This window comes from Synchiropus splendidus, chromosome 5 (genome assembly GCF_027744825.2).
Source record: "Synchiropus splendidus isolate RoL2022-P1 chromosome 5, RoL_Sspl_1.0, whole genome shotgun sequence".
NCBI classification, from domain to species: domain Eukaryota; kingdom Metazoa; phylum Chordata; class Actinopteri; order Syngnathiformes; family Callionymidae; genus Synchiropus; species Synchiropus splendidus.
This window is the reverse complement of record NC_071338.1, coordinates 16,255,458-16,270,515: the sequence shown is the minus strand read 5'-3', so window position 1 is coordinate 16,270,515 and position 15,058 is coordinate 16,255,458. Positions and strand designations below refer to the sequence as shown.

Sequence of the window (15,058 nt, the reverse complement as noted above, 5' to 3'; positions counted from 1 at the left end):
TTTGAGATTGTATTTTCAGTTGAATAATATACATGTGGCACACTAAAAAAAATCATCGGTGAGTTCATTGCATCTTCATGATGCCAGTCTCCCTCGATTGTTATCGTTTTGACGCGCAGAATGCTGGTGAGTTATGTGAAACAACCTCGAGTACAAAAAAACACTCTTGTTGCCACATATGAAATAGTATCGACTGAAGAAACTCAGTGTTAAAACAGGCACAGTCACACTGAACAGCAGGACCAGGATATACATTTGAAGTAAGCATGCAAAATGAGTGACATGATATTGACTATTTGCTCAGTTCATATTGAAGTTAGAGTCAATTGTTTTAGCCATTTTTGTTCAGAGACACATGTTCTGAAAGCTTGTATCCATCTCCAATTTCTGCTGGAAAATTTCAATTTTCTGGCGATGGCTGAACAATATCGAAAACCTAAAAATAAAAATATTAATTAAAAACAAAAAAAAAAAAAAAAAAAAAATTGAATACACACAAATTAAATATTATTTTGGCATGGCTTCCTTTATTTGTTCTTTGCTCAATGAATTTTGCCAAACCTATTTTCAGTATCATCGCTGACCTCCCACCAGCGTGAGCATTTCATGGTTTCTTCCAGTCTATTTACTTCCAGGTCTGTGTCGGACACTCGTCGCTGCGGTTTGTTGGCATGAGACTCACGAGTCTCTGATCCGCCATTTCTTTTCTTCAGAAGTTCAAGCAAATCTCTCCTACCACAGTTTTTGGAATCTGTTGTGTCAGATTGTGCTGGAGCTCTGATGCACAGAGCACCAATGGTTTTATTAGCAATGAACCGTAGTGGAATAAATGTCCAGAAGACCACAACTAAACAAAATAAATGAAAGTAATGAATCCCTGTGAATTTAAATGTCTTTTCAGAGAATTTTTTTATTTGTGTAAATTATTCTGTTGGACTTTTAGACTTTTCATTAAAAGTAAATTTTATCAGACTTTTCAGCGCACACACAACACACACACAAAGTGCACACTGTTACACAAAACCACTGTTCGGTAAAATAGGGAAAGTGGGAATAAGGGGCAGAAATGATACTTGCTTTTCATTCTATGAAGTGTAAGATGATATGTGGACTGCACTGAATGTAATGTATCGGAAGGAATGTGAGATAACAACATCTAATGTAATGCAAACAAGCGCAAGTCATGCATATGTCAAGTGTTAGTTAGATTCTATTAGCAGAGACTGAAATAAAGACTCATTCATTCATAAACAAAGCGTCATCTTGACCCTAGCAGCTCCTACAGAAATATAAATCTAAGTCGGCAGAGGTATTGCAGCGGAGCTGCAGATTCGATTTGGCAATATGAAGCTGAGACATCATACAGCTCTACAAGATTGGACATTTTTCCTCATAGAGGAAGAACGAACGCTCCTCTCAATAACAAAGCGCACATATAATATCCAAATTCCATGCATATTAAAGCAAAGCTGGGGAAAAGAACAACCTTCACCTCCCTCCTTCGAGATGTAATCCACCCTGAGAATGAAAGTATATACAGGCAGCCCCCATCAATTAGAGCAGGGCCAGGCCAAGAAAGCTTCATGGTGGTGCTGCAGTTTCATAAACACACAGACACACGCACCAAGTCCTTCCTGTTAACACAATCACCATGTAACAGTCCAAGGGTTCCATTTGAAATGAACACACGATTCACGTAATTTTTCAGTGTCGGACCGTGATCTATTGTAAACACAGCCTTTGGAAAAAAAAAAAGATTTTTTTTTTCTTCCAGCTCTGGGTATGAGGATACTCTTAAAAAGTGTTAGCATGAAGGTTTGTGTTAACATGAGCGTCAGCGTGACATGAGAAGAATTGCTCAGTGAAAGGAACGAGGGGGGAAAAAGGAAGAAATATGCTAATGTGCTTGAGGAGAGCAGGAGCACAATCTCAAATTCTACCATGACATTGGAGCTGACACAAAACTGAGTTCTGTGGCTGAAGAAATATGTTCTCGATGAGCAAACATCTGTTCTCAGTTTAAAAAAAAAAAAAAAACCTCAATTACACTTTTTAAAAAAAGCTTGGCGAAAACTAAATGAATTAAGATGTGCTCAGTATTATTGAAAATGTAAATACCGACATCCAGGGTCAAGGTTTGTTTAAAGAACAGCATGATGCTCTTCCTGCTGTATGTATATTCCTCAGCTCAGGGGATCCCAAAGTTTTCAGCCAACGACCCCCAGGGAGGTAGAATACAACCGTGTGTATAAAGGCGTAGAATTAGGCCAAATCAAACGCGCTTAAATCTCAATGCAACATAACAGACATAACATGAGCACCTTCAACATGTATTTCTGTTTTCAGTTTTTTGTTCCACTGGTGTCTGCTGTGACACCCAACTAGGTCTGGGAGATTAACCAAAAATAAAGGTAAATTGACATCCTGCTGCGGTGCCAGTTATTTTGTAATTCTCTATCTAGTTTCCCCCGGATCGTACAGCTGGTCCACCTTGAATACGTCTCATGAATGCAAGCGCGTGTTGCATCACGGATGACAACACAGCAGCCGATCAAAAACACAAGTTAATATTTGAGGCAAACATTTGTTTTCAAACAAGAACATGAGTCAAATATATACCAAGGACTTGTTGCCGGATCAGCTGAACTGAACCAATCAAACAGTTCTCAAACAGAGAAATTCTATAAGAGCCATTCAATGTCTTTTTTGTTTTTTTAATGACAAAATCTTCCAGAGGCTTCGATTATACCGAAACACACTCAGCTGCAAAGTGAAGGAGAACAGCAAGAGGAGGCTCCAGCTCTATCTCCCTAATGTGTTTTGGATGATATTTTATTTGACGGAACACATTTGGCTCAGTGGCCTTTTGGAAAAACACACAAGCAAATGGGGTCAGAGATCAGCTCGCGCTTGCTCCTTCAAATGCGACACTTAACTCACAGCAGATAGCCAGGTCAACATTGCTGCCACTATCTGATTTGCACAGCTCTTTAAGGACGCCACATAATTGTGGTGATTAATTGCCCAGCTTCCTCAAGTGTTCCTTTTTCCTGAAAAGTCATCTGACACAGGACGAAACCATTTGAGCAAAGCCGCAGTTGTTTTTTTTTTTAAGGAATATACACACTGAAACTTGTAATCTGCCTCCAAACAAAGCATTTGCATCACGTTTTTTTCTCATTTAACCCGATAATGGATGCACTGTATATATTCCTCATACGCCATAATGAAAGCCACATTAAACACTCAACAATTAAAAGTGTGAACAGTCTAGACCAGTGAGTCAAGCTCAATCACACAAGGGCGAAATCTTATGTAGCCTAAGTTGCAGGATTATTGTTTATTATGGTAGAGACTTTAAGAGATGATATCAGTGTTCATCTTTTTTAACTTGGGATGATTTCAAAATTAATTTTTTTGGCATCATACATTTTATCACATATCACATCCATCACGTCACATCAACATATTTGTCTTTCAATTTTCCATTGATTAATTTCTCTTACTCACATATATTTCCGGGAAGACTTTATATTGGGGAACGCATATCCACTATTAATAAACTACCGAGGTGCAAATTTACAGTCAATAATTCTGATGTTTGGAGTGAACTGTTGGTGACCGATCCTGGGAAGTCAGGAATAAGTACTTCATAATGATTAAGAAAAGGCACTACACTACAAATATGTAGTTTATTAATGGTAATATATGTTCCTTAATCTAATTTCTGTTGCTGGGATTTATTGATGGCTATCAAACATCATCACTGATTTGTAAGACAATGAATACTAATTACTTTTCACACTCACAAACTCTGCAGCCAAGAAGAAATCAGAATGAAAGCAAGTTCTAACAGAAATAATAAAATATTTTCACCAAAAAAAAGTCTAAATAATAAATGGTCCTGTAATCAACATTTTTGTAACATTTTTTTTAAAGTTACATTTTGTAGGTTTATGAAAGTTTTGTACGCAGCTTGAACTTAATGTACTACAACATAGAACGGGAAACAACATCACTTCGCCGGCCATGAAATCGTCATAGTCTTGGGTCGACAGGTTGGAATACAACTGCAGTCAAGCATCTGCATTCCAGGCTCTTGCTAATCACTTCAAATGACACAGCAAGTCAGACTTTTCACCAGGGCCACCAGTTCGACAAAAATGGACAACTACAACTCAATTTGTGGGAAAATAAATTCTGGTCCACATTGACAGTCCAGTATGGTTTACGTTTTACTTTTCTAAATAATAAATGAACCGTATATTTACCTCTCCATTCCCCAGTTGGCTGAATACAAATGTGGAGACATACAGTATAAATGCACCTGCCCACTAAGAAACCAAGTTTCATATTGTCGTTAACATGATTCAGCAGTGCCATTTGTGGCCCAATCTAAGAGTGGGTTTTAATGAGGTCAGTAACCTGTGGACTAAACACTTGTCACAGAGCGGCAACTGTCAATCACAGTCCAGTTAGGAGGCTCGTCTATTTAATACCTGCTGTCAATAGAGTTGCCCTGCGCTTTCTTTTTATCCACCTCTCCGTTCCTTTCTCTGCTTCTATTGTCAATGTTGTCGCTCTGCCAAAGATTGGGCATCAATAGGAGCTGCATTGTGGAGTCAGCCACCTAAAACCTCAAGGGTCAAAGGGGACTGTGGGAGTAGACTGCAAATCAACCAAAGCTGGTCTGCCCCGACATGATAAACAGGATGACCAGTTCGCCATTAAACGGTCCAACAAACAGCGTGTGTGAAACCTAACTTTATTTTGAGTTATTTATTTATATGAACTTACTTCTTATTTCATATAAAAACTTCACAGAATGACAGAACATCTCCAGCTGTTCTCCATTAATTTCATATATGCAATCAATGACTGGTTTCACATGCAGGAGAAAGATCGGTCAAGTCAAAATTGCAGGATGTTGGTGTAGGTATGAGAAAAGAGCAAAATCCTATATGGACACAATGCTCCACATTTTCCTCCTCTACAACCCCTTTATAGGCTCCCCTCCCCCAAGTTACTCTAGCACAGACAGAAGCCTCCGTTCACTCATCCACGGAGCAATACCATTTCTCCAGGAGCGGCAGAGAGCACGCCTCTGTTATCTCCTGCGTTTCAGCTGTCTGCGCTAATTCAATAAACTTCAGAGGAGCAAAATGAACACAGAAATAATGGCGAAGAATGGACGGGGATACATGCGGGTTGGAGGAAGTGTGTGCGGGAGCGACGCGAAGATGCAGGAAAAAAGGGAAACCCATACGCAAGTGAAATGTTTTGTGTAGATACAAAACAGACACTACATTTAAAAGGTAATTTTACAGAGCTATCGCAATGCCCAGCCTTGACGCTTGCCCGTTTTGTACACCCCTTTCTTCATTTGTTCAGCCAGCATGTGTCTTCCTTACCGTTCCTGCTACTCCCGCCATAATGGCAGAGTGCAGCACACAAAGCCTGCGATAGAATATCAGCAGTGGAGAAACCTTCCGGCACTGCGCTGGGAAATAAATTGCTTCTTCTAATGCCCCTTTCATTATTGCACAGCCCTTAATTGTGCTGCTGACAGTCGGCCTGGCTGCAGGGCTGATGGGAGCAAAGCTGAAGAGACAAGCATGGATGCCTGGGCCAAAAACCAACCACTAGACTGCAGGCAGAATAAACTAGTGGAACAGAATTTACCTGAAAAAGAAAACACAACTCAAAAAGTACTGAGTCTTTTCTCTACAGCATATTGGCGCAATGATCCATTTCTTCTATCTCAGTGGCGATAAACAATCATCTAAAAAATGGCATGCCCCAAGTGGACTCCAGAATATTTCTAATCTTTCTGTGCCGTCAAATAAAATCAATAAAAAACTGAAGAAAACAGGACAATTATAGATCGCAGAAAATTCATAATTAAATAATCTGTTTGAAGCATTAATAAAATAATTTGCTGAAGAATGAAGGAACATAGTTGTATTACAGTACATTTTCCAACTGAAGTACTGCTTGATGAGAAACCAAATCTAGAGTAGCAATTTTATGTGCGCTATTAAGTTAAATTAGATAATGGTTTCAAATGAGTGCTGTCTTCTGAAATGGTTAACAAATTTACGTTTGTAATGTTTAACATATTCAAACATCAGTTTAACAATGCTAGAAAAAACACCTACTTTACTGCTAGTACATATTCACATAATATGCTGTACATATTCAAGTACATGAACCTCAACCATTCTCTGTCATGTCTGCAACACACACAAGCGTGGGGATAACACCAGACAAAACCCAGGTTCACTCCCAAGCTGGACTCTGACTAAGGATCCTCATGCTGTAAAAAAGCAGCACTAACTGCTGCACACCCCTTCTACTCAGGCAGGACAGATGCACACAATTGATTCAAATGGGCAAACCAGTAAATCTTTTTCTGGGGCAACAGGTCAGATCACCCAAAACAAAAAAAACAGATGAAGCCATTGAGGTGTAATAAAGCATGAACCAATGTTTCAAATGACAGCAGATGTTGTTCAAAGCATTTTGTTTTCCTTGTATGACTAAACAGAATTAAGTGGTCAAAACATAGACCAGTGTGAATGAAATGGGGGGGGGGGAAAAACAAAAAAACATTCCCTATTTTGCAAGAAGTCTGTCACATTAATATAGTTTTAAGGAGTAATAAGCAAGAGATGGATCAACGCTCAGACCAACTCTCTCATGAAATGTGACGATGGTCCTTGGGATGTTGTGCCGTTCAAGGGTGCCCCAAGTGAGACTGCAACAGTCATTTGGTGCAAGGTCTGGAACAAGACCCAACCATAGTAAAATCCCTCAACTGAAATAAATTAATCTTGGAATTCATTCATACAGCAAAAGGTTGTAAAATGTTGCTCCCTAGCAAGTTAATCCCTTCCTGGGAGCTAAATAACGGTATCAAAAAAACCTTTCATGCAGGACTGCACTGATCGGCCAGCCGATTTATTGGCACTGACATGGGGATTTATGATGTCATCATGATTGGCCGATTAAATGACAAATATATATATTACTTTTTTAAGATGTGATTTATATTCATAAATGATCATAGTAATAGTAGTAGTTGTGGTAAAAAGTAATGTTATTACTCTTTAACAATGTACATCACAATGCAGCACTGACAAAACAGACAGGCGTTTCGCCATTAAATCACACTCCTCGCTATGATAATACAGAGACGATGAGAAGAGGAGTCATGTGGCAGGTTATTATTAATATAATTATTAATATATTTTATATTATATTAGAAAAGTGTATATATAAAACAAACATGGATAAAATAAAAACAGGACTGAGAGCAGCAGAAAAAGCAGTACATTTGAACACACTATGTGGTGCATTCCAGTCACAAAATGAGTTTGTGATAGGTGAGTTTGTGATCTTAAATATAGAGTTTGAATTTCGAGTAGAACAGTTTAAGTGAAGAAACATCACTGTGCAAGGCAATAAAACCTGGTAGACATATCAAAAACATGCTCAAAATACAACCAAGTGGCCAGTGGTTAGCTCAGGGGCAGCAACGCCAACAGAGTCGGAGGTCATAACTTCGACAGTTTCCCTATATGCTGACATACTGCAAGTCACTTTGGATAAAATTATGGTGTCAGCAAAATGATGTATTGTAACTCAATTCATAAGTGAAAAGGAAGTGACATTAAAAAAACACCACCGTGTCGCCAGGATCCAAAACTCTGAGGACAGATTTTTACAGAAATTTTTCAAGAGCTTGAATGTTAAAAACAATAGACCTGTCCAATGTCAACTGTCACTTAACCCCACCAGCTCAAACTCTGACTTCACTACCAGCGTCCCACCAGACTCCAAGCAGGTCAGGGGTGAAGAGGAAAGTTAATCAAGGGTTCTCACGTTACAAAAAGTCCCTCCACTCCAGCCTGGGAGAGGTGACTGGCGGAAACAAAAAAAGATAGAGAAAGAGAGGGGCAGTGTCTTTGTTTTACCGAGCTTTGATGTTTCTTTTGAATGTGCTATGGAGGGGAACAGGTTTGAACAAGGCAATAAAACTAAGGATTCCATGTCCAAGTTAATAACCTTTGATTAGACAGCATACGGCACAGACTGATTGAATTCAAATGCAATGGCACTTTCACCAAATACAGGAGCCAAATAAATCTGTTTCCAAAAATATACACAAATCTAAAAAAAAAGAAAAAAAAAGTAATTTCAACAGGAAAAAATTGCTGAAATACACAGTGAATTTCCTCCCTGCAGTACAAAGTCACCATTGTGCAGTGCATCACTCTTGCTCTCATCGATTACAAACAAATGAGAATCATGAAATGGTTCTCTTAATAACCAATTTTCCATTTACCTAAAAAGGGTTTGGTCAGGGACTTGCTTGAGCAAAGGCTGAATAAACCGAGACGTCTTCAGATTGTTTCTTGCATCTCGGCAACCTCGGCGAGTGCAACTAAATTACTGAGTTGTGAAGATGGCAATAAATGTGAGGTCATTCGACTGCCTTCTGTAAAATGCATTCTTTTATTTCTGACGTACAAATGGCTGCATAAACACTGAGACAAATGAGGAATACTAAATGACTCAATTGGCGTGAACAAAAAACAATGTCAATGTAAAAAATTATCGTCGTATACTTGGGTAGGGGCAATGAGGTGAAGTAAAACATATTCATCATCTGCAGACATGTCTATCTCTTAAATATCAGTCATTGTCATAGGTAGTGGACTGACAAAAGGTAAAGTCTGTCACCTGTTTCACTCAAGGTTTGAGTGACGATAACCTGGACATGGATTGTGCTGTGACTTGCTATCAAACAACTTAAGGATAAGAAGTTGAGGTAAAAATACAGTTTTACAGGGATGCCTGTTTCATATACAATGGTTGTGTTGTCGTATAAGTCTACTTTTTTTTGTTTTTGAGTAGTCAACTGATAAATTTTAATCATGACGGATACACCAGTAACCCTCTCAAACAACAACAAAAAAGGTGACAGGAAAAAGAGAAGACTTCAGTGTAACCTCGACTTCTTGATAGGGAGATGGCATGAGATAACAATGATTATTGTTTTCATTTGACCATAGAGGCGATTTGCGAATTTCTTCATATATGGCAGTGCACTGTGCACAGGGAACAACAACATATTTTAAACTGTTATTTGGCTCGGTAATATATACACTCGAGCTACGAACAGCGGTGGAAACAATTTACTTCCTGTTGACAAACTTGCCATTTATTGGAAGATGGTCATGTGATACAGATAAAGTACAAGAGGTTTTCGTTTAAATTTCCTAAATAAGAGATGCTTGAAGGATTCCCTTTTATCTTTGTGCGTAAGTCTGCGTTTTGGGCCTGTCTGTAGTCTGGCCCAGATCCTGCTCAAATTGGATTCAAGGCCATTAGTGTCCCAACTCGAAGCATATGTTCCAAGTTGCTGAGCATTTCATTTCACGAGACGACGACGACAAGGGGGCTGAAGCTAGAGAAAAAAAAAAAAAAAAAACACGGCCGGCAGAGAAAAATAAACCAGACACAAACAGAGCTGGACGGAGCCTGCCGCTCACTTACAGACAGAGCGAGACGTCCCATGCTCCGAAGAAAAGCTGCTTTGACTTCAGGGTCACGTTCCAAAGCATTAGCTTCGAACTGCCACTGTGTGTGTGTGTGTGTGTGTGTGTGTGTGTGTGTGTGTGTGTGTGTGTGTGTGTGTGTGTGTGTGTGTGTGTGTGTGTGTGTGTGTGTGTGTGTGTGTGTGTGTGTGTGTGTGTGTGTGTGTGTGTGTGTGTGTGTGTGTGTGTGCGCGCACACGCTCTACATTAGTGCTGTGGTACACATGCTGAATTCATAAAATACATTTCTACAGTATAAAATAGACTGCTTTCTAAAGTCTTATCATTAAAATACTTTTCAAAAGCAATTGTTCTTTTAACCATTCTTCTTTTGTTACAGAAGAATTCAGCTTTCCTATACATACCCACGCAACTGAGGAAGCATACTTACAGCAGGCTGGATGACAAAATTAAACGATCTTTACGCACCAATTGTACACGATTAGCACTTAAACACTGAGGGGGGGAAGGGCATCTGAGAGCGTGGGTGTGTGTGAGTCCATGCATGTGTGCGATCCCGAAGTTCCCAGTCCGAGTTTCAGAATGACAGAGTAAAACACTGCAGGCTCTGTGTAAGCCAGGAAACAGCCTAATGTATTTATCCAAACACATATCTGAGAGGCCCCTCTGCCTCATCACATTCTACAACTTCACCTTCAGCACTCACCAAAAATATGGATGGAAATGGAGACACCAACGTTTGGGGTGGACAAACTTTGATGCCTAATTAAAAGCTGTGATTTATTTTCAACTACAACCAGAAATGAAATTGAACCACAAATCTGAAGCTGCACGTTCATTTCAATGACAAGCCAGTCTTAACAGTTTAGGATGCATGAAGCTACCTACTGCCTGTCTGGATCAACTCTTGAAGATATGAAGCCAAGTCAAATCGGCAAGTTAGAGACGACACAATGCAACAGACGGCATCAGTCTGCTACATTTGTTTGCTAATATCTATAGCATCTTTAACTTTAGAATTCAAATCTGGCCTGAAGAGATACAAAGACCAGTGAAAATGCATTTACCTAAGGGAGAGAGGCAAACTATCGTCTTCGTCGTTCAACATGTCAGAAAGAGACAAGCTTCGAGGACCCCCTGAGTGAAGTAATTCCTACACATCCCGACAAGAGCAAGAGCTGAGAGATGGCAATCTTTCAAATAAACATTTCTTTTGCACATGCATTTATTGATTGCATCATTAAAACTTTTAGACTTCAGTTAGTCCATTCATGGCCATCGGATAACTGGGTCTTGGATGCCTATAAATGTGAAATTTGAATGTATCATTTACAATAAAATGAACGTTAGAGCACAAGAAGTCACTAAGAAATAGAAAATATTATCATATGTACAGCACAACTAATTAATTAGAGTTCACTAAGTATGACATACGCCTCAATCACTCTCTGCAACATGTTTGGACATGGTTACCAGACACCTTGTAAAGTAAAATCTTTGCTTTTATGCGACCACATTTTTTTAAATATAAAATACGACATAATGGTGGCTTACCAAACTGTCTTAACCAAGTATTTAGGGAAGGGACTTTCTTTTCAAATTACAAAGTCAGGGAAAAAACATTGGGATAAAGCATCAGTGGCTATTCAAAACAAAGACAGACATCTGTTGAATGACTACATGGCACATTAGTAGTTAAGCAGCTTTCAACAACGGTCATCTCCAGAAGAGCAAGAATAGCATAAAATATGCATATTTGTGGTCATAAGATCAATTTTAAATTTGCTGACCAACTCTCCCAACAATGTTCCTAGTTTAAGGACATAATTTCAGATCAACAAGAAACCTAATTTCAGACAATTCTAGCTCATGGCTGGCTCAGTCACTCCTTATTACTCGAGCAAAATAAAGCGCAACACCAAGTTCTTTGCAAGGAAATAAAGATTTCACATCATTCCTAGTTGAGAAACATCAGCTAGCATTGGGCATCTCCAAATGAACACTCACTGTCATGAGTCTATATGTGAAGAAGAAATGGAAAAAAGACTGACTTAAATTAGTGAACTTCCGTTGAGCACTCAAATAGTCATTTGAAAACTTTGAAATACACTTTTACCATTAGATATATGAAACAATTGCATTGAGACGTGAGTGCGTGAACGCAGAGAAACATGCATCTGAACAGCAAGAGCCTTCCGAAACGTGCAGAGACCAACTGAATGTCGCAGCTATAGAGATTAAACGATTTCCAGTTCAAACCACAAGAGTCACTGTAAACTTCGCATTGGTCGCACAAGATAACCACAAACTTTGACGAGTTCAGAGAGCTCTTAGACAATGATTTCAAACACTTAACTTTGCAAAGACAAACGGTTATGAGACGTTTCTGTTTGAACTTACATGTGTACATGTGGAGGTTGGAAGCGACTCTGGTTGATATTGTAGTGCGTGAAAGCCTGTGTTGGGTTGGAGCTGTACTCGTCCACTGTGATGGTCACTTTGCCATGAGCCATCCTTCCGCCGTTTGGACATGAGATGCCGTTCGTTCACCGGGATTCAGCGGCAAGCCGTGCAGCGGTCATCCTTCAGACGCGCTCCAGAAGCCCAGTAAGTCTCCGAGCGGCAGCGGAGATATCGCCGACTCACTCAATCTCCACGCACACACCAAAAGCAGTCTGCAAAAGCAAGTAGCCAGGTTAGATGGTTGCGAAAGATTGGCGCATAAAAATATGAAAACTAACTGAAAATAAATGAAAAAACATTTTTCTGTAAATTGTTTTGGGAATTTAGTTTATCCAATTAATTATTGCAAATTAATTAAAAACCAAATTGAATATATCAGAGCAGATAGGACTTAAATAAATTGTTCTCGACCAGCTTTTGGCGTGGATCTTGAAGAGTAGATCTCTTGACCATGACCCCGAGAGAAGCATTACTGCATTTATCATTATATAGAAGTAAAGAAATGCATACATTACTAATAAAACGAGGAAGAAAAAAGACGAGCAGCCAAAATGTGGAAGTGCAGAGTGGCATCTCCTGCACTCACTCCACAAGCTTATAGCGGCGTCTCCTCAGACCCCAGCCTCCTTTTCTCTGACCTCCCTGACTTGTCATGATGTAGCCCCCTTTCTTTAACACACTCCGACACCCTGAGTGCTGAATGGAGAGGAAAAAAGCCTGCTAATTTGACAAGCCTGTCATCTTTTTGGAGGGAAATCAACCACTCTGGGAAATATTTGATGGTTATATCCTGTGATGCTGTGACCTCCAGTCGAGGAATATTTTAAAGCAAACCCCTTCTTCTAATTTAAACTAAAAAGCTGCCCTACTTCCACATGAAACCCTTGATTTATCTCATTTATTCGGAGCCAGTTGGAGCCTATACGTGCAATTTAAATGGGAAGAAGTAAAAGCACGGCGGAAGGAGAATAAATCAAACAAGTTAAAAGTGAAGCAGATCCCGCGGCTGTGAATTATGAATGATCCCAAACGCATCTACGTTGCAGCCTTTTACACAGCTCCATGCGGCGTCAGGACACTTCGGTTAACATTGTACACATGGATTCACGAGTCGATATTCATATGGACATAATTCAGCGCAGCATGTGTCTCTCCGGCAGCCACTAGCCGTCTAGCTTTAGCCTGCTAAGCGGGATAGTGGCTTTTTATCCGGCAACACGCTTTAGCTCCACATTTAGCTGCTTTACAGTCACAATGGGGCACTAAAACACTGGCAGTGCAAAGAAATGCACCTTTCCAAGCCTCCAAAGGCGGTGTGCACCGCTCGCTTTCCACCCAGCAGAAACACACACAATAAGAAAAGGTCCGTGCAGCGCTGAACTCTGCTCCCGCGACCATAAAAACAGCCAAAGGTGGCCGGTGTCAAGCTACCGCCGCGCTAACCTCCTGCTCTTCCCGTAAATGACAACCACCTCTTAACCGACGGCTTTGTAGCCGGGGTTCTTTCTTCCCTCCCCGTCGCGAGCCCTCCCTTCCTCCCGCCCGAAAGACAAACTGAGAGCTCTGCTCTACCTTCGTCGTGTGGGGCTGTTTTGGGGGTTTAATATCAGTCCGGAGGAGAAAGAGTGTCGGTCGGGTCAGGGTCGCCCTCTAAGCGGCGGAGGCGGCAGCGAAGAGACGCGGGTCCATGCGGCAGCCAGCGGGCAGGTTTGGACGCGCGGCTGCTCCGGAGGTTGCGGCAGTCTGAGCGGCCGGGGCAGAACCTTCGACCCGGTGGGACCTCGACTGGCTCCTGTAGAAAGAAACCAGACAAGAAAGCACAGGGGGGAAGAGGAGGAGAGTGGACCCCGGAGGTTGCTGAGAGACACTGACAGACAGCGGGGAAGGGGGGGAGTGAGTCGCCGCGATGTGACGGAGGGGGAGCCGGAGTGCAGTGAGTCGTAGCTGCCACTGGGGTCAGAGAGCAGAGAGAGAGCGGGAGCGAGCACAACCCCCGCCACCTCCTGTGCGCGCGCGCGCGCCCTCACAGGCGTGGAGCCGCGCGGGACGGAGGGAGAAGGCGCGCGGTCCCGTCAACCTGCGTGTTGCATTCACTTGCAGTGGGGGAAAGAGCGAAATAGATTCATGGAAATGTATCTGGAACAGGAGTTTTGTGTGGTCCCGTTTGATCGTGTTACTTTCTCTGCTGGAAAAGTAGAATAAATTCACGTCAACATTTTGAAACAGGCTGCCAATTTGCTCCCGATAGCATCATTATGTTTCACTTTGAGGCGCCCACCTGAGCAGGGCTCAGGGTTGCTGTTTTCCTCTCCTACACACACTTCTTAAAAGGATCTGCCACGTGCCAGCACAACTAAAACAAACCCTAGGTCTTGCTTCCATCCCATTACTTAGCACCGATTCTGAAGAGATGAACCCTTACGACAAGCACAATATGATCGTTGCTTGTTAGATTTCACAGCCTTGTAACAACACAATATGTACCATGCCGTAAAATGCCTTGCTATATTACCTTTGAATACTGACTTGCAACAAAACTTCAAAAAGAAGAAAACATGTCTAAAAAGTCCACGCTGTCACAGGACATTGAGTCAGGCAGGATAGAACCAAACTTGTTCTGTTCTGTGAACCAAATGATTTCCCTCTCTCTACATCAACACCCCACTGCATGTCAACATCTCACATTGTATTTTACAAGAAAACACTCAGCAGAGTGCAGACCTCCTCCATCCACCTATAATGTGATTTTAACCGTCATTTAGGTCCTACATTCAAAGGTAGGCTGTTGGTTTCCACTGAGATTATCAGTTGCAGCATGCCAGTAACACAGTTGCATTCAAGTGGTGTCTGAACTTCCCACGTTGGCAAGTCTCTAGCAATGTTCCTTATGTCGAGTGAACAACAAGACAGTCGGATGACAGCTGTCAATTGATTTGCTTATGTGCTGTGTTTTATCATTCCAACTCCAGAACACAGCACAGTGCAGCAGTAGCCCAACATGTCAGTATGAATCCTTGAGAACGAATCAAGGA

The 15,058-nt window shown here is 41.1% G+C and overlaps 1 protein-coding gene across 2 annotated transcripts in view; it reads right to left on the bottom strand.

Moving 5' to 3' along the window:
• Positions 1–13,991, bottom strand: part of mpped2a (metallophosphoesterase domain containing 2a) — a 44,075-nt gene extending 30,084 nt beyond the window's left edge. The window contains exons 1-2 of one of the 2 annotated variants that reach the window (XM_053866496.1): positions 13,599–13,991; positions 11,964–12,238 (exon numbers count right to left, since the gene is read on the bottom strand). In XM_053866496.1, the coding sequence (XP_053722471.1) occupies positions 11,964–12,076 (113 nt within the window). In that variant the 5' untranslated portion in view covers positions 12,077–12,238; positions 13,599–13,991. Of the gene's footprint in view, positions 1–11,963; positions 12,239–13,318; positions 13,478–13,598 lie in introns of those variants that run through there. The other variant, XM_053866497.1, reaches the window with a different exon arrangement.
• Between the last annotated feature and the right edge of the window lie 1,067 nt (positions 13,992–15,058).